Source organism: Onychomys torridus, chromosome 1 (genome assembly GCF_903995425.1).
Source record: "Onychomys torridus chromosome 1, mOncTor1.1, whole genome shotgun sequence".
In the NCBI taxonomy this organism is placed as follows: domain Eukaryota; kingdom Metazoa; phylum Chordata; class Mammalia; order Rodentia; family Cricetidae; genus Onychomys; species Onychomys torridus.
The window spans coordinates 104,060,206-104,084,615 of record NC_050443.1 but is presented as its reverse complement, the minus strand read 5'-3'; the positions used below and the strand labels follow the sequence as shown (position 1 = coordinate 104,084,615).

General features: G+C 54.1%; 1 protein-coding gene across 1 annotated transcript; it reads right to left on the bottom strand.

The window, feature by feature from the left end:
* Positions 1-716: 716 nt before the first annotated feature.
* Positions 717-23,170, bottom strand: Sbk1 (SH3 domain binding kinase 1). Its single transcript, XM_036199145.1, has 4 exons — positions 22,583-23,170; positions 5,575-5,807; positions 4,323-4,525; positions 717-3,780 (listed from the first exon to the last, which is right to left on the bottom strand). Exons 2-4 carry the CDS (start codon positions 5,798-5,800, stop codon positions 2,971-2,973), a joined length of 1,239 nt encoding a protein of 412 aa, XP_036055038.1. The 5' UTR covers positions 5,801-5,807; positions 22,583-23,170; the 3' UTR covers positions 717-2,970.
* Between the last annotated feature and the right edge of the window lie 1,240 nt (positions 23,171-24,410).

The following is a 24,410-nucleotide window of genomic DNA, read 5'->3' as shown; positions in this document are numbered from 1 at the left end:
GGCCCTGCAATGGTGACAGTTACAAGGAAGCTCTGTCCTTCTGCTTGATCGCCTTTTTCTTTGGAACCGAGCAAGGGTCCGAAGGAGGGAGGAGAGGAAGGCAGCCTGGGAAGGTCTGGGAGACCAGAGGGAAGTTAAAAGCCCCAGGGTGCAAGCATGCTGGGTGTCCACAGAAGACAAAGAGGATACTGGCAGCAAGTGGTACCAGGAGAGGTCGTGGAATGAGGCTGGACAGCGACAGCCAGACCAGGTAGAGCCTGCAAGCCCACAGTCTAAGGACCTCAGCTTTGACAGGGTGTCAAGGGGAGCTACTTAGGATTTCTTAACAAAGTAATGCCTTGCCCAGTTAACTTAAGAGTTCTCTGGCTTGTATTTCTAGAGCTTTCCCTGGCATTCCCAGAGCTGGTGACCTCGGTTATGTACCTTCCCAAGCCCTGGTCTTTGTGAGTGCTATGCTTCTATTGTTACAGTCACTGTTGAGTGCTGCATCCTGTCTGTACAACTAACTTCCTGCTATGGCCCAGGTTGAATGAGTCAAAGCTAAAGCCGAATGAATTCTAAGCCAGGACAGTTCTCTGCCTCTCCCCCAGAAAGTTGAGGTGCATACTTCCCCCTTCAGTCCTGGCTTGGACACGGCAGATGCTACCTCAGAACATGTCAGCATACCATGGCAGGAAGACCAGTGAACCCCTTCCCACCTTACAGCTGAAACGATCCTTTTTCTAAATTTTTATTTTATAGCAATTGTCATAGTTAGAGAAGTAAATAACACATTTAAAAACCTCCTCAGGGCCAAAGGATGCCAGAGTATTTACAAACACATGGGGTGGGGGAGGCAAAACAGGAGTGAGGCTCTGGGGCTTGGGTTCAAGCCAGGCCCTGCCCCAGACTTGGACAGACGCCAGCCACCAGCACTGTGCTGAGCTCAGGGAGCATCATAGTCACAGGGCTCTGTTCACAGGATCTGGTGGGAGACCTCTAACTAACTGAAGGCCCCACTTCCTATCCAGGGAGCTCCCCTGCACCCCACAAGCCAGCTCAAAGGGGCCCCTGGGAAGCACCAAAGGACAGGGGCAGTGTGAGGGACACACAGGCTGGGACAGGTGTCAGTAGATGATCTGGCCTGCCCTGGGGTGAGACAGACACGCACATATGTGTGCGTACATAAACAAACTATACCTTCACAGAAAAATTGCAAAGGGGGAGGTTTCTTCTGTGGATTTTGTCTTCTAAGTCTCCATGTCTACGATGTTATTAATTTTTTTGCTATTATTATTTGTTTCTTCAACAGTGACAAACTGAGGTAAACATCTGTAACCAACACCTCTCCTAAGGGGCAAAGGGTCCCAACCCAAATGACAGGAACAGTTCCAAGGACGGCAGCCTGAGTCTGGTTCAGGGCCAGGCTGGCTGCCGCCTCTGATCAACGGGGCTGGGCTACGTACCTACAGTCTCTTCTGAGGACTACCATCCTAGATACTACAAGGGAGAGGCCTCCCACACAGGATCTCAACAGAGAGGGCGCACGCGGGATGCGGGATGTCTACTGTGGAATCTCGCTTCCTTGTTATTGCAGATCAGGGTGGACAGGCCTAAGGCAAGAGAAGTAGCGGCTGGGAAGGAGGGCCTAATGGCCCCAGGTGGGCCAGGGCAGTGATGGGGGCCTTCTGAGATTCAGCTCTTGGCAGGAGGGTTTGCTACTTACCTGGCATATGTGGGCCCTGTGTCCACTAGGGAAGTGGTGGCACCCCAGGAAAGTGGGACCAGGCCCTGGAGCAACCACAGTTTGTAAACTGGACTCAGGCAGGGCAGGGAGACCTATAGCCCTTTGTGGTGGGAGTGAGGGGGTGCGTAGAGGTGGGGGCTCCAGGCTGAGGGGTGTAGCTAACCAGCCAGCCTCCTAGAATGACCCAGAACTTTTGGAGGGACCCCAGGAGAGGCAGCCCAGGCTGGTCAGTGGGGTAGTGCCAGGCAGAAGGCGCAGCCCCCCTGTGTTGAGGTTATTACGGGGTTCCTTAAGCCTCCTATTGAGTAGGGGTCCCAAGGGAGAGCCAGGGCAAGGTGAAGTCCTGTTTTGCTGCCTAGGAACCTGAGCCAACAGCAGGTGTCTCCTGGGGTTCCCTGAGGAGTGTGGTAAAACACAGGCCTGGCTCTTGACAGCTGCCTGGTGAGGTGTCTGGACACTCAAGTCACCAGACACACATCACACTCACTTCAACGACTTCCTGTCCCGTCCATGCATGTGCTCCTCCCCTAAAAGGGTACTGGCCTACAACTGCGGCTTATACATGTGACTCTGACAGACACCTGGGAAAGGGGCAGCTGGGCTGTAAACGCACTCCCTTGCCCTGGGGACACAGGAGTGCCAAGCCTCCTGCCATCTGCTGCCCTACCCCCAAGAGGACCACCTACTGGAGTTCTGTTCCCAGTGGCCTCCGTGGCTGCAATAATGGCTCTCCCTTCTGGGTTCCAAGTCCCCATCAGCAGGAGGAGGTGAGGGGGTATCGCTAATATTCAGGTCTGTTCCTGCACACAACTTTTGCTACATTTAGGGGGCTTGCCCTCTCTCCCTCTGACCTCCTGGGCACCTCTGTTGTCAACCCAGTGCCCAGTTTCTAAGGGTCTCATGCCCATCTCTGCCCAACACCATAGCCCCCTTTCTGTGCCCAGGTTTGAATGGAAGATTGTAGGGTGATCTGCCAAGGGTGTGAAGCTCCAGGAGTGTCCAGGTTCCAGAGCTTAGTCTGGCCCACAAGCTACCAGCCTCTGTCAGGGGCCTCGGCTCCTCTGGGCTGAGGCCGGCCACACACACGGTCATCTGCTAGCTATGTCACCAGCCCACCACCGACCGGGGTGTCTGGGCCTCCTAGTCTACGCTACTCCCTCCCGCCGCGCAGCGGCTGCTCCTTGTCCCCAGCACAGGTCGGAGCACACGCGGCTTCCCGCAGCGGCTGTGCTGTTCTCAGCAGCTCAGACACAGATCTCGATGGCCGTGGCCAGCACCACCTGCCCTTTGCTCTTGTCTGCACGGCCGTCGGTCCTGCCCGGGGGTGCGGGCGGAGCCAGACCGGCCTCGGGTACGGGCACGGGCACCGGCACGGGCACCACGCTGGGTGGCGAAGACCTCGAGCCGCTGCCGCTCTCGGTGAGCACGGTGCGCTTGAGCGGTGCAGGAGCCTCGAGGCGAAGGGGCCCGGGCAGGCGGTCCCCGGGCGGCTTGCGTGCGCGGTGCGACGGCCGCCGCCGAAGCTCAGACGTGAGCTCGTGCTTGAGGAAGCGGAAGACCTCCTTGGCCGGCCCGCGCCGCTCGGGCTCCAGGGCTAGCAGCCGCTGGAACATGCGCAGCGCAGGCTCGGTGAAGCGGCGCCACTGCGATGGCAGCCCCGGCAGGCGACCCCGCTGCCAGCGCACGAACTCCTCGAAGAAGGCATCGGCGCCCGACGCGGCCTCCCACGGGAAGTTGCCGGTGAGCACACAGAAGATAAGCACGCCGAAAGCCCACACATCCACGCCCGTGTCCACCGCGAAGCCATCGGCACGGCCCGCCTGACACACCTCGGGCGCTGTGTAGGGTATAGTACCGCTCACACGCTTCACCCGGCAGCCCACGCGCCGCGTCATGCCGAAGTCGGCCAGCTTCACACGCCGGCACTCCCGGTCAAACAGCAGCACGTTCTCAGGCTTGATGTCGCGGTGCACCAGCTGCCTGCTGTGCATGAAGTCCAGAGCCAGCCCCAGCTGCTGCACACAGCGCTTCACCGTGTCCTCGGGGAGCCCCACCTGCGGGGAGTGGGGATTGCTGCTCAGAGGTAGCCAGGCCGGCCTGCCCTCGCCCTACTTCCTTCTTTCAGGCCTTGCCACCTGTTCACTTGGGGGCCACAACTCTCCTGCTGACCTCTGGGCCTACCTTGATCCTGGTACCTGCTTGTCCTCCTCCCAGCCTGGCTGGATGTCCCTCCTGTTCTTTGCTGGTGTCTTTTGACCAGCCCTTAACAAGTGGAAAGATCCAAACCAAGTACCAGAACCCTCTGCACTTGCTCCAGGGTCACCTCCTCTGCGGCCTCAGGACTTGTTCATTTGTTTATTATTTGCAGTATGGAGGAGTCAATCCAGGCTTGTATGTATGGCAGACCTCTAAGCTACACTCTCAGTTTTTTGAGCAGGGTCTCACTACTCAGCCCAAGCTGCCTCACCCCCTAATTGTTGGGATTATAGGCATGCGCTACCACACCCTGCTCATTGATTGATCCAGCTCCTTCCAGGGTTTCATACTCTGGTACCCCCAAAGCTCATCCCCTTCTCTCTGCCTCTATCTGAAGTACCTGGGGAGGGATGATGTCAAACAGGTCCCCAGCAGGTGCGTACTCCTGGGCAAAGACATAGCATTCCTCAGTCTCGAAGACCACATCAAAGACCTTGATGATGAAGGGGCTGGATGACAGGCTGTTGGTGATGCTCACTTCACGCAGGAAATTCTTCAGCTTTGTCTTGCTCTTATTCACAAATTTCAGGGCCATTTTGGTGCCTGGCAGGGCCACAGTAACAACGGTGAGACCTCTCCCTTACAGAAAAACCCCAGTCCTGGCTGTACAATCTGTCCCTGCAATAAGGCTAGTGGACCCGGTCGGTCAGCATGAGGTCCTCATGGCACAGCAAAGGGATACATACCTCAGTCCATCCAACAGGGCTGACCTGGGTCTTCTATGTTACAGCCCTTGGTGAGAAAAAATAACCTCCTGCCCCAAGCTATTTCCTGACCTACTGTGTACTTGTCTGTCCTGTTTGTCTTCCCAGCTCAAACATGGCTCCCTGAGGCACAGGAACCTGTTGTTCACAGTAAGTGCTCAGCAAATGCCAGCCAATAGGTGAGTAAGAGAAGCCCTTGAAGGACACTGGGCAGGCATGTGTTCCCTGCTGGGCATGCAGCTATGCAATAGCAACAGAATGCTACACAGCACTGGCCTGCCTTTAGCACTTCATATTCGCATCACACACTAATCAATGTCCCAACAAGGTCAGCATTGATTCTCTTCTTTCCTAAACAGAGGAAACGGGTTCCACTGCCCAGGGTCATACAGGTGCCCCCATGCAAATGTTCTTCCTGCTATCTTAGCTGTCCCAGAGGCCCCTCCTGCCCTGGCAAGTATAGCATGTCATCCTAGTTCAAACCCACGGTAGCTCTGTGACCTTGGCTGACTGTCTGAACATCAGGATCTGTGTCTTTATCAGAGAAACATGTCCAGCCCAACCCCATACAGCCATCTCCCCACACCCTCTGAATAAGATGTCCTGTTCCCAAGGGCCTGTCCTCACCTCTGTCAGCTCCCTAGCTTCAGGTGTCACTGATGTTCTCCAATCAAAACTTCCAGCAGTGTCCTGTCCTGGGCACATCTGTCTCAAAGGCACCCAGATGGCCCCAAAGTCGCCTACCCCCCAGTTTGAGCGCTTTGCGAGTAACTCCTACTGTGCAGTGTATCCTTCCCATGTGACCACCTGCTCTGCACCTTTGCTGGCCCTCTGTCCAGTCATGTCCCCACCCCAACCTTCATACCCTGCCATCCAACCAGCGCTCACCTGTGCCCTTGTAAGCCACCAGGTCCACCTTCCCATAGGTCCCTTTACCAAGCTCCCGGACAAGCTCATAGTGCTTGGTGACATCGCTGGCAGCCAGCGTGCGCAGAGTCAGCGCCTGCATGTCCTCTGTGAGGAGAGGCACACCTGCTCCTGGTACAGGGGCAGCCCCCGGCCCACAGCAAGGCAGGGAGTGGAGCGGTTCAGGCTCAGGGCAGCCCATGCTCATCTTCTCCCTGTGGTGGGGTACAGCATGATGAGTGACAGGCAAGCCACCTGCTCCATCTCCCTCCTGCTTCCCCAGCACCTAGGAAATTCCCAGCCGGGCCACAAGGAATGCTAAGCATTGTTAATGCTGTCACCATCCCCGAAGTTTCTGGAGATAGTAGTCACTGTCCCTTGTTAGCATGTGTATCACAGACCCATTTGTCTCATGCTCTAACCCACACAGTGCCCAGCAAGCACATAGCTTTATGTCACACAGCAGCAGCCACACATATGCTCCCATTCACAAGTTTTGGGTTCTGTTGTGGGCGGTGCTGGAGTGGGGGTTAAAATCCAGAGTTTTGCACATACTAAGCATGTGATCTGTCACTGAGTACAGCCCTAGCCTCCATCACAAGTGATGATGAAGCACCTCTTGCCAGGCATACATCAGAGCCTTTGGGAACCCCAGCACTGCACAGCTGTGTGAGAGCCTTTGCCCTGGAGGGTTACACAGTGAACACACAAATGTCATTTTACAGTCAGGTGCAGGGTGAGTTCAGTAGCATGGACTGGGGTCAGTTGATGTTAGCTTCCGCCCTATCAAATACTGCAGCCACACCATTGTATCCCACACAGGCAGGAGATTGCCAGTGTGTCCACACAGTGACAACACAGTCCCCTCTGGTACATACAATACCTGTGGCCCTGAGACCTATCTCACAGCAGCCCTGCTTGTCCTCCACAGTCTCAGCCTGAAACCCCATTATGTCCCCAGCTGGGATGGTGCTCATGGATATGCCATCACGGCTACTGTATGTTTCCATATAGAGCATTTGCCTTGAACGGCCCTGCTGCTGTCAGAGGGGCAGAGCACCACACGGAGTGAAATCCACAGCTGGACACCGACTCTGGGAAAGAAACCAACACCCGATTTGGGGCTTCATTTCTGTTTTCCACCTTATTATGCTTCGCTTCATTTTTCCATGGTTTTTCTGGGGTTTGCTCGGTATATGATAAACTACATTTTTAAAGCACGATTCGATGAGTTTTAACACATGAATATTCATGAGGCTATCATTGCAATCAACATAATGAGCGTATCTGTCACTCCAACAGTTCCCTTTTGTTCCTCTAAGCCTGCTCTATCTCCATCCTTATCTTCCAGGCAGCCATCCAGAACTTTCCCTTCTTAGCGGTGGGGTATGTGTGTGTGCTGTGAGCAGAGCCTCTCCCAGGTGCACTGGGCAGGTGTGCGCATGTGCATGAGTACATCAGCTAGAGGTCAGCATTCAGGCCCCATCAGCTGCCTCTCAGCCCAGAGATCCCTGCCCACATCATAGCTATTCCGAGTCCTCTGCTCCCTGAAGGACACGGCAAAGGGATCCATCCAAGATGAGGCATGACTTCCTAGCCACTCCGTCTGCACTTGAAGACCAAATGTCACTTACTAGTTGGATGTCCCTGGGCAGGTTACATCTGTGTCTGTTTCCTCATCTACAAAGAGAGTTCATAAGAGAGCCCACTTCCCATGAGCCATCATGAGAGTTAAACAGGCATAACGCACCTGGTGACCAGGAAGTGCTCTGTAAGTGTGCGCCATGCCAAATCTCCATTGTCACAGCTCCAGACAGGCTCTGCTACAGCCATAGCCAGGCTCCACCAGGTGATGGGTAAGGATGGTATAGTTCCTCCTTGGCTTCAGGGCTGTCAGGACCATAAGCCCCATGCTCATTTGTGCATTCACTCTTTTTGGACAAGGAAGCTGGGGTTGCTGGGAGCACCCCATAAGCCCTGGCCAGCCACTCCCTCCCAGGTCAGGCCCTTCCCTTGACTTCCTTTTAGGCAGCACGACCCAGCCTCCCACTTCACACAGAGAGGAGGAACATCAAGAGGAAACTTCCTGGCCTCCCACCAGACATAGGCGGAGCTCCATCTGTGCGGTCCTCAGCGATGGCTGGGATGAGGCCCTCCTCCCTGCATTGGCTCCCACTTCTTCTACTTCCCCAGGCTCCTGCTCTCTCCATTCATGAGCCAGCTCTGTTCATAGACCCTGTTCTCACAGAACTCTCCTGCCCCCAGCTTTAGCCTTTTTCTGAGTTTTATTTTGACTCTAGCTGAGAGGCCACAGCATCACCCCGGGAGTCTAGTCTATGGCGTGGTGACACTTTCACAAATGCCCCAGATGATGGAGGAAGAAAAAGTCCTGCTTCTCCTTCCTCACTACCCGACTGGGCTCTTGCTGCCAGTGGCCATGGAGTCGCAGTCCCAGGCTAGGATTCTGTCCCAGCCATGATTGGGCTATACTGGGGAGCTGGGGGTGGAGGGTTCTGTTTCAGGGCTTCTGGGACCACAGCTCTGCCAAATGTCCAGCAACTATCTTATGAGGAAGACAAGTTAGTACCCCATGGCTGGCTTCATCTCAAAAGGGAAGGAACACCAATTTTGAGGGTGTCCTCAGGTCACTGTCCCTAACCTTTCAAGGACAGTGTGAGTATTCCTGAGGGTTTCTGGTAAGCACACAGCCCTCTTAATTTGGAGCCTTCCCCCACTCACCAGAGAGATGCTGGGCTTCTGTGCTGGCCATATGATCTGTGTACACTCCTAGAGATGGAGGTGGACAGCCCAGTGTGCAGGCATGTATACTCTCATGATGCAACTTTCCCACTCACAACATCAGCCCTGCACACCCACCTCAGACTGCTTCTGTGTCCTCTGGGACTCTGAATGGCAGCTGCAAGAGGCTTTATTCCTTCCATACACAGGCCCAAGGGTGCCTGCCCCCTGGGCCTCAAAATTGCCCCTGGACACTCAAACCAATGTTCCAACCACACTGTCTCTGTGAACTTTAGGGGCTGCTGGTCAGGCCAGTGTTCCTGAGTAACCTCTACCTTCCACTTCCTGTCCCCCTGCCTGATTTCCCAAGTGTCACTGTCCTCGGGTCCCTCTCCTCTATGGACCTCTGCTGCCCCAACACACTGGTACTTGGAAGAGTTTACAACTGTGCATCCCCCATTGAGCATGTTGGGAAGATGTCTCACCTGTGTCCACCTGTCAACAAGCCAGAGGCCAGACGAATTCCATCCTCTCTTGTATAACCCCCTAAATTTACTGGGTAAGTTTTGGGGATACTCAGCCATCCTCTTCCCGCAGTCATGTTCTCTACAAGGGGTCAGCAGGAGGCAGTGACTGAGTCCACATGTCTGTCCCTACTGCTGTGTCAACCCCTCAGGTACATACTGCCTCTGACCCAGCTACCGAACATGACACAGATGCACAGTGGGGAGCTACAGAGGTGGCATGTGCCTGAATAGTCACGGTCTTGATCCTATTGTGACCCATTTCAGCTGGAAGACCTACAGTCAGTCCTGGGCCTCAGCTTACATCTCCACATGTTAAAGAAAACAAAAATGCCGAGCAGTGGTGTCGCATGCCTTTAATCCCAGCACCCAAGAGGCAGAGGCAGGTGGATCTCTGTGAGTTCAAGGCCAGCCTGGTCTACAGAGCTAGTCCAGGACAGGCTCCAAAGCTACAGAGAAACCCTGTCTCAAAAAACAAAACAAAACAAAACAAAAAAGAAATAAAAAACAAAAAACAAAAACCCAAACAAACAAAACAAAACAAAAACAAAAACCTCAAACAAAACACATTAACCAAGCTGTACCTACTGCAGCCAACCCATCGTGAGGACTCAGCTAATCTTCTTAACTCTACAATGTAGTACTGTCATTATACGATGAACCGAAGCACAGCAACCATGTGGCTTGCCCATAGTCACACAGCTTGCATCGGAACTGGGTCCAAATTCCATCCCTAAAATCAGTTATCTCCCAAGACAAGTGCTGGGAACAATACACCCAGATCCTGCAGTAGCTGGGTGGAGTCTCAGCCAAGCATACCCATGTCATCCTCACAGCTCCTGTTGGCTGTCTGGTGCTACCCATTTGTTCCTCACAGTGATGTCACATGGCTCCTGGTATATATGACAACAAGAGTGAAGCACGACATGCCTAGCTCCTGAGTGGTTGGAAAGATTAAAGACACATCTGACATTAGGGAACATTGTCCTCCAGGTTCCGACACACTTCCTCACGAATGCACTCAGCTACAGACTGCACCTGTGAACTCCCAGCACCAGGACACATCTCTGCTTCCTTCCTGCTGGTGCTCAGCAGAACATCCACCCACACTCTGGGTGACTGCTGCCCCAAGAGACCCTTTGGGTGGTGCACTTCCAGGGTGTGCCCTCTACTGGCCCTGATGTCCATCTGTGCAGCTGATCTGGGGCTTTCCCCACCCAGCAGGTGGGCTGCTGTCTTGACCATCTGATGTGTGTACACCCTAGGAGGTGGAGATGGACAGCCTAGTGTGCAGACATGGCAGTCCTGGCTCTGCCACATGCTGGAAGGCCACCATAATGGGGGAGGGTTTCCCAAGTGAGAAGCAAGACTGAACCGCCTACCACTTCCTGTTGGCAGGCAGTCTGGGCTGGGCGCCACCCTGTGATGCTACACGCAGCACAGCACCCCGGCTCTCAGTGCTTTGGAACTCTCACTTCTTACCATAAGCAGAGACAAATACACACAAGCCATCAGTGTATGCACACACACAGACACGCAAACGCGTGCACACATACAATGGCATCAGCTTGGCAAATGTTTCCTTGCTGAGTCCTCACAAAACCCTGAGGAGAGGGCAAGGAGCTGCCTGTGTTATACGGAAGCAGCTTTCCTGTGGTGTGACTTACACACCCATGAACACGTCGTTAGTGACTTGAGTAGATGTACAGAACTAGGCAGTCACTGCCGCTACTGAGTGATGTTTTCTGGTCTACAGATAATAACAGAGGCTCAAGAGTGTGCTGACTCGTCTGTGTCTATGGCAGACAGCCAGCAGCTAGCAAAGTCTCCTCTTCTACAGTACAAAGTCACCACACTCATCAGCTTCCTTCATGTGGCCATGTGGCTGGCTTCCCCCACTGGGATGAGAACAGTGACGTGTGTTATTGCCAGCTCAGGACTTTTTCCAGTCTCGGAAGCCTTCTGGAGGCTGGTTTGAACAGAGGACCCCCAAAACCTCAAATGTGGTAGAGGCACAATGGAGGTCCCCAAGGAAGAGGGTGAAGACTACGCACCCTGTGAGCTTCTAGTGTGTTCCATTCTGAGAGATGGTTTGTCACAGCAGCTACCGCTAGTCTCATTCAAGGGCTATGGAGCCAGGACAGAAGTATGCTTTGCACCTGCCTGGAACATGGCCAGACTCCCCAGAATGGTGACCACAGAGACCAAGGACAAAAATACAATCACAGGAGTGGGTGGAGGATGGCCCATCTGCAGAGAAGAGGGCTTACCTCATCCTCTCCTGTGGGAGAATGGTGTCACTGTATTTACTGAGTATTTACTCTGTTCTGGGTGCTCTACACACTGTGTGCTACATTTAAATCAAGTAACACCACAGCAAGTGATGTGGCTGCTACATCCTCACTTCATAGAAATATTCCCTCCAAGCCACACAGTGAAAACTAATTGCCTCCCTCCACCCCCCCCCCCCCACCCCCAACAAATACACCTTTCTTCTTTCAATAGTGCCTTGCATAGCCCAGGCTGGCCTCAAACTCTTGTTCTTCCTGCCTCAGTTGGAATTATAGGCCTGCCATTTTAACAGTTTTAAGAAGTGATGAGTGAGACCTGGTGAGATGTCAGAGCATATACCTTTAATCCCAGCACTGGGGAGGCAGAAGTAGGTGGATCTCTATGAGCTACAGAGAGAGATTCTGTCTCAAAAGAGAGGGGAAGAGAGAGAGAGAGAGAGGGAGGGAGGGAGGGAGGGAGGAGTCAGGAGAAGGAGGAGAGACCTGGGCAGGGCAGGTGAGATGGCTGGGTGGATAAAGATGCTTACAGAGCAAGTCTGGTGACCTGAGTTCGATGCTCAGAATACTCTAAGGTAGGAGAGAGCTGAGTTCACAAAGTTGCCTTCTGACCCTCACATTCACTCATAGCACATGTATACCTACCTACCCATATACATGTGCCATGTACACATTCACATGCACCATATACACACAATACTAATAAATAGGATTTTTTTTTTTAAAGGACAGACTTTGGATATTGTTTAGAGGCTGGGTTCCTTTCAAAAGCTCACCCTGGCCTTTCCCTGTTCCGTTTCCACCTTCTACCACAGGATGCCTGTTGACCTTGACATCCTCTAGTACTATGACATATATCTCTGCTCACCCTAAACCACCCAGTCAGAGGTTTTCAGTGGCAGTAGAACTAAGCAATCTATGACAGCTACAGGACACACATGGACTCAAAGCTGGCCTTAGGCTGAGCTGGATTCAGATCTGAGGCTCCTGTCCTGTGAGGTTCTTCAAGCCAGACACAGGCAGACATGGTACGGAAGAGTGTATCCTCCATCCCTGGGAGTGTGCAACAGAGGCTAGAGCCTGGGGCAGGCAGTACTGTGAGGAGTGAGGCAGGACCCAAGGACACCAGCCAAGCCTTCCTTTCTTATTTGTTTTCTGCCCTGACTGACCTGGAACTTACTATGTTGGCCAGGTTGGCCAAGAAACTGTGGTCCCCTGGCCCCTGACTTCCAAGAGCTGGGATTACGGGAGTGGCAGAATTTCAGAGCTGAGTGCAGAGTAGTCCAATGACCTCGTCCCCTCCATCAGTAAGGGCTAGTGAGCTGCAGCTGCGCTCTTCCGGCTGTCGTGAGGAAGCCAGCTGACCCCCTTCAGTCCCCTCTGCACTGCCTCCCTCAGACTTCCTGACTGAAGTCAGATAAGCACTCATCTCAATTATCACACACACGACAACGGGCCTGTGGCATTTCCACACACGCCTGTCACTGCATCACTGCACTCTGCCCCGCACTCCACCCCAGCCAGATGGAAAGTCAGATCTGACTCAATTCTTGCCTTGCTCCCACATCTGCAATGGTATTTTCTTCATTTGCTTGTTGTTTGAGACATGGTCTTGCCATCCTCCTGCCTCCACCTCCAAGTGCTAGGATTACAGGCGTGCAACACCACCCCTGGCCACTGCAATGTTACTGTGGCTCCTTGAACAGCCACGTGGCATTTCCCTGCTCAGCATCAGCTGCCCTTTCTTTGGGTAGTGGTCCCACCCCTCTGCCCATGTGTTCACAAGGGTGCTCTCTACACTACTATCAGGGACAGGTCTGACTGACCCATGGCCCATTATTCTATCTGCCTCAAGATGGACATGTGCCCAAAGGTGGCCCACTACAGTCAAGCCTTGGGACTCCTGCTGGAGCTGTGAAGAAACACGTCCTCCATTCTGGGTGTGTGGCAGGGTCAGAGGACACAGGGATACAGCTGTTGGGAGCTGGCTGGCCACACCAAACCTGCCGGACAGGGAAGAAAAAGATGTGCTGACCAAGCGCGTCTGAGCCCAGTTACACTCCTGGACATTTATTTCATGAATCAGTGGGTTTCTGTTCTGGCTTAATTAAGCCAGATGATTGGGTTTATATAACTCTCAAGCTAGACTCCAGACAAGTGTACCTAAAACCCAGCAAGAAAGCCGAGAGCTCCTTGAAAGCCAGCCCCTGCCTTAATCATCTTGCTATTCCCAGCTCTGAGCCAGGGGGTGACAAATGCCGGTGAATAATTCCTTACGTGTTTGGGAAGTTGTAACTTTTTATAACTTGGCTTTCCTGAATGTGACCCTACAGGCACACAGTTATTTTTCTAGCACTACATGAAGGACTGTTGGCCCCATTCTGCAGATGGACAGACTGACGGCCAGGGGCACTGCACCTGCTCTCAGCCAAACAGGTCAGTGACAGGCTGGGTCAGAGGCCAGGATGTCCTTAAGTATAAAGTGCTATGGCCCTCTAACAGTCCCAAGCCCCAGGTGGCATGAGGGAACAGCTGTGAGGAGCATTAGTCACTGTGGACAGTGAGGTGGAGATGTCAACAGAAAGTGACAAGAATGAGCTGACAACCTATGGACCCATCGAATCCTGACACTGTCCCATAGCGTGAGGACTATTACCCACTCCAATTTACAAATGAAGAAACTGAGGCATGGATGTTCTTTTTTTCTGTGTTTGATGCTGGGAATTGACCCTAGGTAAGTATTGCACCTCTAGCCCTTTTTACTCTGAAACAAGAGTCTTGCTATGTAATCCAAACTATCCTCAAGCTTTGGACCCTCCTGCCTCAGTCTCCCAAGTAGCTGGGATGACAAGTATATGCCCCAGGCCCAGCTTGGTCACATCATTATAACAAAATCATCCATCCAGGAAGCAGTAGTGTCAGGCATCATCATTCTGTGATCCGAGCTTACCCACTGCTTTACTCTCTTTAAAGTGAAGTGATAAAAATGACCACTTATTCTACCACTTAATCTCTGCAGCAACTCCTTTGTTACTGCAGAGGCTCAGCGAGCCTACCCAAAGGCATGCAGCCTATCAGTTCCAGGACCAGGACCAAGCCTTAGCTCCTTGGGCTACACATCCTCTTCTTTACCCTTAAGTCTTCAAACCCACCTTCAGCACCACAGGCCTGGACAGCACCCAGCATAGAGCCTAATAGAGGAAGAGACGGGGTCAGCAGACAAGGAGCCAGCCAGCCAGGGATGGGAAAACTACAGAGCTTGGTCTCCAGTGCCAATGCCAAAGCTCTCATAGTTGACACCCAAGATGTGCCCAGTTTTCTATTATTGCTATAAAAAGTAAGTGGACTTGTACAGAAGCAAGCTGACGCTCCATGGATGTGACTGAATCTATATAGCAGCTTCTAGAAACATGCTTGTAAGTTAAAGGGTGGGTGGGTTTGGAATTTTTGCAGAGAGCCCCGGACCAAGTTGCTAAGCTGCTGGCACCCTATCAAGTGAGGAGGCTGCTTCTGAGAACACAGCAATGGCCACCAGTTCCTGGCCTCTCTCGGCCTCCAGGTCACTTCACACGGTCAGATGGTTAGTGTGTTACTTGACAAGGGGAAAGTAGAACAGGTTTCTCATTTTCATGCACTTGATTAACTCCAGGCGCCACACAGTAGTGGCGGTGCTTGACCCTGACCCAAACTGTCTCCCAACTTCCAATCCTCCTGTCTTGCCCTCCACGGTAGCTAGAATTACAGGTGTGCACTGTGCCAGGCTACAGCCTATTCCAGAGACAGCACCCGGAGTCTTACTCCCATTTCCACCCTCCACTAGCCTGTCACATTCCAGTCTTCCCACTGGCCTTGTCCTCTGTGACTTGCTCCTGTGCCCCACCCCCACCCTGGTTTCCCTGCTGTTTCTGGTCACAGTCCAGCCTGGGGCTGTTCCTTCTGCCTGGACAGCTCTTCCCTCTGTGCCCACATGGCTCTCCCATCGGTGTTCTGCCTGGATGCCACCTTCGAAACCAGGGCCAGATCCCGCTCTTCCTTCCCCCGCACCTTGCTCTATTTCTCCCCAGTAGGACGTAGCACCTTCGAATGCAATTACATAATTTACTGACTACGATGACATCTATTAGCTGTGTCTTTCTCCCACTCAAAGTAAAGCACCCAGAGGGCAGGGACTTTGTGGCCTGGTCTTCTTCACTGTGGAGCCCCCAGGAGCTGCCATGGCACCTGGCACAAAGCAGGTGCTTAGTAAACATCTGTTGAATGAACAGCTGAATCTCTTGCGGAGGTAGGGACTGATGGAGGAAAGATGAAACTTTACCAGGCACAACCCCGCACGGTTTGGGGAGCGGAAGGAAAAGGCTGGGTGAGTCTAGGGGGCAGGTCCTGTTAGAGGAGAGCAAGCAAATGAGAAGCCTGCCCCAGTGGTCCATCAGCACCAGGACCCCATCCCAAAGGATGCCACACCCTACAGCCAGTGCTCAGCAAGGTCCCCTCTGGCCCCAGGACAGGCATCCTAGTCTGCTGACCATCTGCTCCTGAATGGTCTCCCTGAAGGTTGTCCCTACGCTCCATGCTAGCTTATCCAGGACCACATCCGCCTGCTTAGTGCTGGGAACATCATCATAGCACATGCCTATTTCTATACCCAACACTTAGGGGTCAAGCCCCTTAGAGAACCAGGGGATTCTAACGGGTCCTCTCCTTAGCTTTTGAGTCAGGGTCAGGGTCCTGCTGTTAAATAGTCCAAGCTGACCTCAAACTCAAAATCTTGCCTCTTCAGGAGTGCTGTGTGTACAGACATGCAGCCACCATGCCTGGATTGTCTCAGCCCTTTGACAATAATACATCACCCATCAGGTAAGATATTCTGACTCAAAAAGCAGAAGGGGTACTAGCACTTCAATCCCCTTCAGGACAGAAATGCTGGCACTGTCCCTTCTTAGCAATACGGCAGTGGGTAGGTTGTGCCCTCTACCGATGCCTCAGTTTGCTCATCAGTAGGAAGAGGGCTGAGGATGACCACTGGACATGGTGGGCTAAAAGGAGAACAAAACAGGCATTTCTTAAATGCCTGGCATGAAGCAGACACTTGGTAAGAACTGGCCAGATGGAGGGACCTTGGGCCTGGTTCTTGGGCTGACCGTGCAGGCAAATCTGTCCTTCTAGTTCACACACAGAGGCCATCTTTCCGCTGCTAAGCTTTACTCCTGAACCAGCCACAGTTAGAAAAGTCTGTGATCACCAAGCTCACCCTCCCCATTTGCCAGATCTGGAAAGTGGAGACTTAGGAGTGTCCCCTGGTCAAGCCAGGAGACCCAACCTTCCTCACTGTCCTTGACACCAGAGCCGCCAGCAGATTCCTGTGCTGTGAGGCTTTAGAAGGACTTAGCCTGCCTCCCTCTCTTCTACCTGGCAGCCCAACCCTTCCCTAGGCACAGCCTTGGTAGCTATTAAAGTTGGTAACTCTGTTACCAAATAGGCTGTCTAGCCTCTCTGGTCCTGTGGGAGGCAGGAGCCCTGGGCCCCAAGGGGTAGGGCCCTCAAAAAGGGCCATGAGGCAGGCCCAGGGCTCTGTGAAGGTCCCCAAAACTCATCACCTAGAAGACGCAGGCAATGTGGCACTAGGGGCCTGGTACAGAGTCGGACACAGTGGGCACAGAGGTCACCTACCATTGGCTAATGGGCCATGACCTTCGCTAAGCTGCCCCCAGTGAACAAGTGGCAACCACGAGGGAGGCATCTGGTTGAGCTGAGGCTCTCTGGAGAACTGGGTTCCTCTCCAGCCCCAGGTCTTCCCTGAGCGACAGAGGGACAAACAAGCAGCGGTCAGCATAGCAGCCTACGCAAAGGCTCAGGTGTTCACTGCTAGTCCTAGCCAGAAGGTGCAAGTCGTTGGCCCGAGTTTCAATTTCTCCCTGTAAATGGGTGTCAGAGTTAAAGATGTGGTCCAGTGGCAGAACACCCGTCTAAGATGCCCTGGGTTCCAACGGCAGGAGGAAAATGGGTATAAAATGATTCAGGTTCAAGCAGTATATACAAGAGCCACCACTTAGAGGCCACTTAAAACTGCTTTCGACACACTGCCTCATTTAAACCTCAAATACCCTTGGGAGAAGCTATTTATGTCCTTACAGCCAAGGAAACTGAGGCTCAAAGAAAAAGATTAAGTGGTTATGTCCTGGGTCACACAGCTAGTCATGGCTTAGAGGTGATTTGTCTGATCCTAAAACATTTCATCAAGCTATGGTGTGCACCTACTACGTGCTCTGCACTGCCCCTGGATCTGGGAAGACCTGGGAGTCCTGCAGTCCAGGTCTGAAGGAGCTTCCGTTATGCAGTGCACTAATGGTGGAACAGACGCATGTCAGGCAAGGTGCCATCCCAGGGGAAATGCCAGGGAAGAAAGGGAAAGTATGACAGTACAGACCTCAGCACGGAACCAAACCTGGGGACACTGTGCTAGGGTAGCAGAGGACACAGCAGAGGCCCAAAGTGGGACTATGCAGGTGCCGAGAGCTAAGAAGTTAGCAGTGTGAGCCAGGAGGAGGTGAGGAGGGGGTCACTGTCCTGGAGGAAGTGGCTTTCCCTCCCAGTAGCCTGAGAAGTTCTCAGAGGCCGAGTCTTGTTCCCTGTGGGAGAGGCACAGCATGTGACCCTGACCTAGGCCTTGTCTTGGGAGACTCCGGAGCAGCTGAGTTACAGACCCATGGGACAGGCTGGTGCCCAGGTGATGTCTTGGAAAATGTCAGCTCCACTAAGCCTTGTGCTGTGTGTTTGATAGAAAAGTGACCAGCACCTTTCCTGAACCCCAGGACCGAGAGCCTTGGGGAGAGTGCTTCACCTCAGAGCCCTCCCCCACTTTTTACTTATCTAGACAGGGTCTCACTACATAGTTTTGACTGGCCTGGAGTTTACTATTAGACCAGGCTAGCCTCAGACTTAAGAGATCTGCCTGCCTCTGTCTCCTGAGTACAGGGAAGAAAGTTGTATGCCACCATGACCAGCCAGAACCCACTTCTTCACCTCTAACAGTGGAGCTGCTGTCCCTTCCTGCTCAGGGCTTTTGAAGACTGGCATGAATGGCAAACCTTTGGGGTACACGTGACAAACACTCAATCACGAATTCCTCCCAATAGCTCTACCAGACAAGCGCTAGAATCCTTTCTTACAGAAGAGAGATCTGAGGCACAGAGAAGCTAGGCATCTGGCCCAAGGCCACACAGCTGGCCCCAGAGTACTTCTGAAAACTATGCAGCCCTAACTGCTCTAGAGGAGAGCTCCCGCCTCCTGGGTCAAGATTGGCAGGACCTCTAGGGTGGAGTCTAAAGAGCCCTGGTGTGGTCAGAGTCCTTTGCTAAGGAAAAAGAGCAGCAACCCCCACAGTCAGAGAGGGTGCTGACAGCCAGGGGGAGCTTCGCTCAGGAGGTGGAGTTGTACAACAGCTTTGGGGTCATCCTCTCAGGTCTGAGGAGGGGAAGGGGTGCTGCTATGGTGCCCACCCAAAGCCCAGAAGCTGCCGGTATATTCTAGAACCCTCTTGTGACAGTTGAAGCTGCAGGGAAGGAGGGCAAGGCCGTGGGAAGTCACAGCAGGTCCCCTGGGCTCATCTGCATGTGGCAGCAGGGTGTGGGAGAAGACCATGGCAGGCAAAGCTGAAGCCTGCCCCCCTGGCTCCAGGCCCCTCACGACCACCCTCGCTGCTGGGAGCTTTGAGCACCCCTTTTGTAATAAGCAAACACAGGCCCCCGGCTAGCCCAAGGTCAGGTTGGTTACTGGTGAACACAGAGAGCCTGTTACTGAGGACTGACAGTAAAAACCGCACCACTGCTTCTCTCCAAGCCTGGCATTAATGACATGGCTTCCTGGGTCGGGGCGGAGCTAGGAGTGGCAGGGATATGGCCAAAAGGAAGAAGAGGGAGGCCAGGAAAGGGGACTTCGGCCCCTCCAGGCCTGATGGGTCTGCTTCCTGAGGCCTGGAGGGTCTACTCTGCGGGACAGAAAGCCTTAGGCCACTTCTGTCACTAAGACCTTTCCCTGGAGAGAAGCAGGGGATACAAAGGGCTTTCCTCCCAAGGTCTGAGCTAAATCCACAGACCTGCCTTCTGCAGGGCTCCAGGACTGGGCTAAGAGTCCTCTTTGCTCCCCATCTTGGAGCTCTCCAGCCCTGACAACTACTGTCTCCAATGGACTCTCCACACCCCAAGCCCTACATTCTCTAAAGCAGCTCCCAAAGGAAACTCAGCCATCCCCTTACAGTACCACTAAGACCTAACCATTTCTCACCTCATTCTATGCAGCAGACCCTGGCCTAGGCCCCTTTCTGCCTTTAGTTCACCCTACACAGTATTCTCCCTATTGTATAGATAAATAAACTGAGACTCAAAGCAGCTAAGTACTTCCCCAACCCAGGGGGGTCCAGAGCTGGTACCCTCCACATGGCACTCTGCCATCTCTTTTGGCCTTCAGCTACAGCAGACTTCCGTCCAGGAAGAAGGCATACCTTCCCAGGCCAGTGGCTGGGGCCTGGTGCCGGCCTCTGGCTCTGGCCCAGTTATTTGGCAATCAGTTTCACGTTTAGGGAATGTCAGAAGCGGGGAGACTGAAGGTTACTTTGTTGTGTTTGCTGGTTTGGAGATGGAAACCTTGCATAAGGGGGGCATGAGCATCATCCTTGGCCGAGTGTTCAAGCCCCATCCCGGGCCACCTATTCAAAGCACAGAACTCAATCCTGGAAAGTCAGAGAAGAGGAAGCTTGGAGAATTTTCACTTCAACCCTCTCTGCACAGATGGGTAAACTGAGGTCAACAGTAGCCTTCCCTGAGTCCTCTGTCAGACTTAGCCTAGATCTTTGTTCTTTTGCTCCTGGCAGAGGCTATGCTGAGTACTTCCAGAGATGGGGAGTATGTGTGTGCCGTGGGGAGGTGGAATCTGAGTGGAATGTGGGGCCGGTCCAGGGCAGTCCTGGCTCCCCTCACTACTGACCCTAACAACCATAGACAGGCACTCACACGTGCTTGTGGACCACACACACACACAGCCACTGCTTGCTGAGCAGTTGTTTCTCCAGGTTCCACTCCACCCTGCAAACCTGGAGGTCAGCAGCAAGGCTGTAAGGTCACATCAATAAAGAACAGGTCAGGAGTTCTTGGGACAGCTGTGGAGAGGGGGGTGCCCTGTCCAAACAAGATGGCCATTCTCTAGCTCTGGGCCTGAAGCTGCTGCATCCCATGGTTTTTCAAGAGAATCCCAAAATCAGTATCTGAATGTGAAATCTTCCCAAAAATGTTGAACACCAATAACAAATACAGACATGTGAAACACACTCATCAGCAAAATGGGGCTCTGAGCTGTGTTTTCCAAATGCTAAGGCATCAGTTCAACAGTGCTGATGTAGCTAGGACAAGACAGCCCCAGACTCCTGAAGCTGAGCCTGGATGTGCAATCTCACAGCACATGGAGACATATGCCACTGTCTTCTAAGCTGCCCAGCCACCAACCAATCAGACTGTGCTCTCTACTGTGTGCCAGCCCAAGCCAGAACCAAAAGGGAAGTAGAGGTAGAAACAGCTGCCAAGCCATCCTAGAGTGGGGCTCTGGACATGGAGTTGAACCAGGTGTAGTGGGGCTGTCCCAGATGTAAATTAGAGCAGGCTGCCGAGAGCTGGGCTGCCAAGTTACTTTATTAGGGCTACTCAATGGGGAGCCACTGCAGGTTAGAAAGGAAAAAAGTCTTCCTACCAGTCCCCTTCTGACCTCATAATGGTTCTCTCTGGTCCCAGTCATTTGAACCTCGGCTCTCCAGCCTCTGCTTCCACTTCATTGCCTGAGGGGTGTGTGACAAAGCCCTGGGCTCCAACCCACTGCACAGAATACTTCCAAAATGGTTAGGGCACACCCCGATGTTTCTGACAGTCTGCCTCCAATCTATATCCACCATGCTGGCTGCAGGGTATGTGCCTCACTGTCATTCTCTCTGGGAAATGCTACAGGCTTGATCAAGGTCACCCAGTCTTCAGGGCAACTGGCTTCCACACATCCTCTGCTGGGGGTGACTGCCTTGACTGTCCTTGAGTTTGCAGGAGGATCTGCAGGAGTGCTGACCCAGGCTACATCCTCACTCATGGGGCAAAGCCAGCAGCAGGGTGGAGTCGAGGCAGTGGTGAGGAGAAGGCATCAGCTGCTTGAGTCTAATATGAGGGATCAGGTGTCTCACGGATGGGGCCAAGGGCTGGGCAGCTGGTCCTGACAGCATGGTCTGGGCAAACAGAACAGCCCAGGGCTCTGAGGTCAGATAATCAGGAGGAGTCAAGGGAAAGACCCCTAACTCCAGGGCTGGAACTTAAGACACAGTAGAGGTTTCAATGAACAAAGGAACTTCTAGAGGGCTCTGTGTCCAGGGTCCTGCCTTCCCCAGCTAGTCTCCTTACCTAGTACCTGACTTTGCACCAGTGCCTGTCTATGGAAGGCTGAGAAAGCCCTTCCTGCCTTCTTGGGGTCTCTGATTCAGAATTCCAAGGTACACCACCCCCAGGGTCTTCCAGCTTCCCCTGGATCTTGGGGTTTAGTACTTTGTTGAGGGTCTCTTGATCGTAGATGTTTTGGAAAGCTTAAGCAAAAACCCAGACTCACTCCTTCATTGTAGAGGACACAGTGTCCCAATCCTGGACTTGGCCCTTGGTGTTCCCCGAGTCAGTCAGGAAAAGGAAAGGGACTCAGGTTTGCTGTCCTTAGGACTTAGAGGGACAGGAAGATGCTCTGACCTGAAATGGCTTCTTCGCTTAGGGTACCTCCCCTCCCAAAAACTAGCTGCTCATTTTGAAAGGGCTCACCCTCTCCCTGTTCTGCAGGGAGCACAAAGAGGAACCTGGATAAAGAACCCCACAGGGATCTGAGTTGGGATATGGAAGTCAGAGAAAAGAGATTTCTACTCATTCTCCCAAACACGCCCCTTCTCTGCCCTCTCAGACAAAGGCACACACCCAAAGCCCCAGCTGTCACCTGGAGCTGCAGAATGCAGGCACCTCTCACCTGTGGGCGCCCCAAATTTTCTTTCCGGGTGTGGGGGCTCGCTTAGGAACTCAGCCTGGCTTTTGAGGGAGGGACATCTATATGTCTTTATTCTTCAAGGACCAAGGTCTAATGCTCCAGGCTCACTTTATGGGGGAGACTCTCCACCTCTTCCCCCTCTCCAGGGCACAGCAACTACTCTCTCTGGGGGTCCGGAGCTGTGCCCAAATCTCAGGGTTGGGGTGGAGGGTGGGGGAAGGGAGAGGAGGAGGGGGCGGCTCCTCCAAGCGAGACACAAAGAGACGTCCTTCAGCCTCGGCTCCATGGCGACGCTGAGGAGGGGGAGCGCGTACTCAGTACTTCCTTCCCTACCTGCAGGACTCAGGGGACCTCGGTGGCCACTCACCTGCCGCCCCTCACCTGGATCCCGCTTACCTGGGCTGGGGCCGCGGGGAAGCCGCGGCAGGGGGTCTGGGCGCCGTGTCGATCTTCGTCAGCCCGGCCCGAGAGGGGCTCAGGGCACCACCACCACCATGAGCCGGGACGCGAAGGGCGTCACAAGGGGCTCGGTCGCCCGGGTCCCGGGGCTTTGGGGTGCCCGCGGCTTCTTGTTGGCAAGAGGCTCTGATCGCGCTGTCCTAGGGTTTGGGGCTCCCTGTGTGCCGGAGCAGCAGGGAGGGCTACGGCCCCGAACCTGGGTCGCTCTGTGTCTTGAGGTGTGCGGTTGTGGCAAGCAGATCTTAGGGGGCCCGGGTCGGAGCGGTCGCCGCGCGCTGGGTCCCGGTAACCGCGAGCGGGGCTGGAGGTCACCGCTCAGCCGCTGGGGGGCTCGGGCGCCGCCGCTGCAAGCAGCCCGGCCCTGCGGGCCCCTGCCCCGGCCTGGCGCGGGCTGTGGCTGCGGCTTCGGCTTCGGCTCCCGCTCCGCCCGGTGCTCGGGCTCCAGCGCCGGCGCCCGCCCGGGCTGCGCTCCATCGCGGCCTCGCGGCTCCGCCTCCCGCCGGCGCGTACCTGCCCGCCCGCCGCTCCGCCCTCCGTCTCGCGCGCCGCCGCACGCGCCTTTGTCCGCCGCGCCGGGCGCGCGCCCCGCGCACGCGCACTCCCGCCCGGCGCCGCGGCCCGGGACCCCCCCCCCCCCTTTCCCCCGCGCCGCGGGAGCCACGCGATGCCCCGCCCGCTTTCCGGCCGCGCCGGGTCCTAGCGCCCACCCGTGCTAAGCTGCCACCAGCTCTTTTTCTAGGTCAGAGCCCACGAGGAGGCGAGAACGAGGTTAGAGAGGGCTCCCGGGAGTCGCAGAGGGTCACCTGGACCAGCTGCTTGGTCCCCGAGGGACCAGACTGGCCCAGACTCTTCTAGCCTGTGCTTGTAGGGCGGAGCCTGGATCTGTTTCAAAGGAGGAAAATAAATCCTAGTCCTTCTATTCAGAATGCACTCACTCATTCAACCACCGGTCCATCTGTTCACCCGCCTGTCTGCCCATTCATCCTTCCACCTCTCCATCCGATTTCCACGAGACACCAGAAAACTACCAGACTACTGAGAGACCTGGGGTCTGCGGGTCCGTGCATGACTCCGGCCGAGCCTGGGAGCCCTGCTGTAAGGAGGTGGTGAGGGGTTAAGGAATAGCTGAGATGAAAGGTGTATGAGGAGAACGGAAGAAAGGGGGTTCCTGGCCGCGGCTGCAGCTGTGCAAAGCTACGGGTGTGAAGAGCTCTGTTCATTAACCGGAAATTGGTAGCCTGGACGCAGGTGGGGAGGACAAGCAGAGATGGCGATGGAGTGGGAACATCGCGTCCTTCCGGAGGCTCAATCTCTCTCTTTCGTGCCTCATCCCCTCAGCACACTATCTTCTTCGTGGAAAAAGCCCCCAGCACACCCAGAATCTCCCTCTCCTTTTGTTTTTTGGTTTTTTCGAGACAGGGTATCTCTGTGGTTTTGGTGCCTGTCCTCGATCTCACTCTGTAGACCAGATAGGCCTCGAACTCACAGAGATCCGCCTGCCTCTGCCTCCAGAGTGCTGGGATTAAAGGTGCCTCCCACCACAGCCCTGCTTCCCCCTACTTCTTTTAATCTCTGATTAGATTGTTTTCTAAACCCAGCATCCTCTTCCCAACCACTTGGGTATTGCAAACTTAAGTAACCTTAGGTGGAGCTGGGGAGGTGGCTTATTAAGTAAAGTGCTTGCCAGGCAAGCATGAGGACTTGGGTTTGGTCTTAGCACCCACATAAAAAGCCACTGACATGCCTGGAGCCTGCTGAGTCTGAT

Bases quoted from the DNA above. Each gene is read 5' to 3' on its own strand.
- Sbk1 (XM_036199145.1), bottom strand. From the start codon at position 5,800: ATGAGCATGGGCTGCCCTGAGCCTGAACCGCTCCACTCCCTGCCTTGC. The intron at 4,526-5,574 runs GTGAGCGCTGGT...TGGCCCTGCCAG, and splicing joins GGTGGCTTACAAGGGCACAG to GCACCAAAATGGCCCTGAAA. The intron at 3,781-4,322 runs GTACTTCAGATA...CACTCCCCGCAG, and splicing joins TTGACATCATCCCTCCCCAG to GTGGGGCTCCCCGAGGACAC.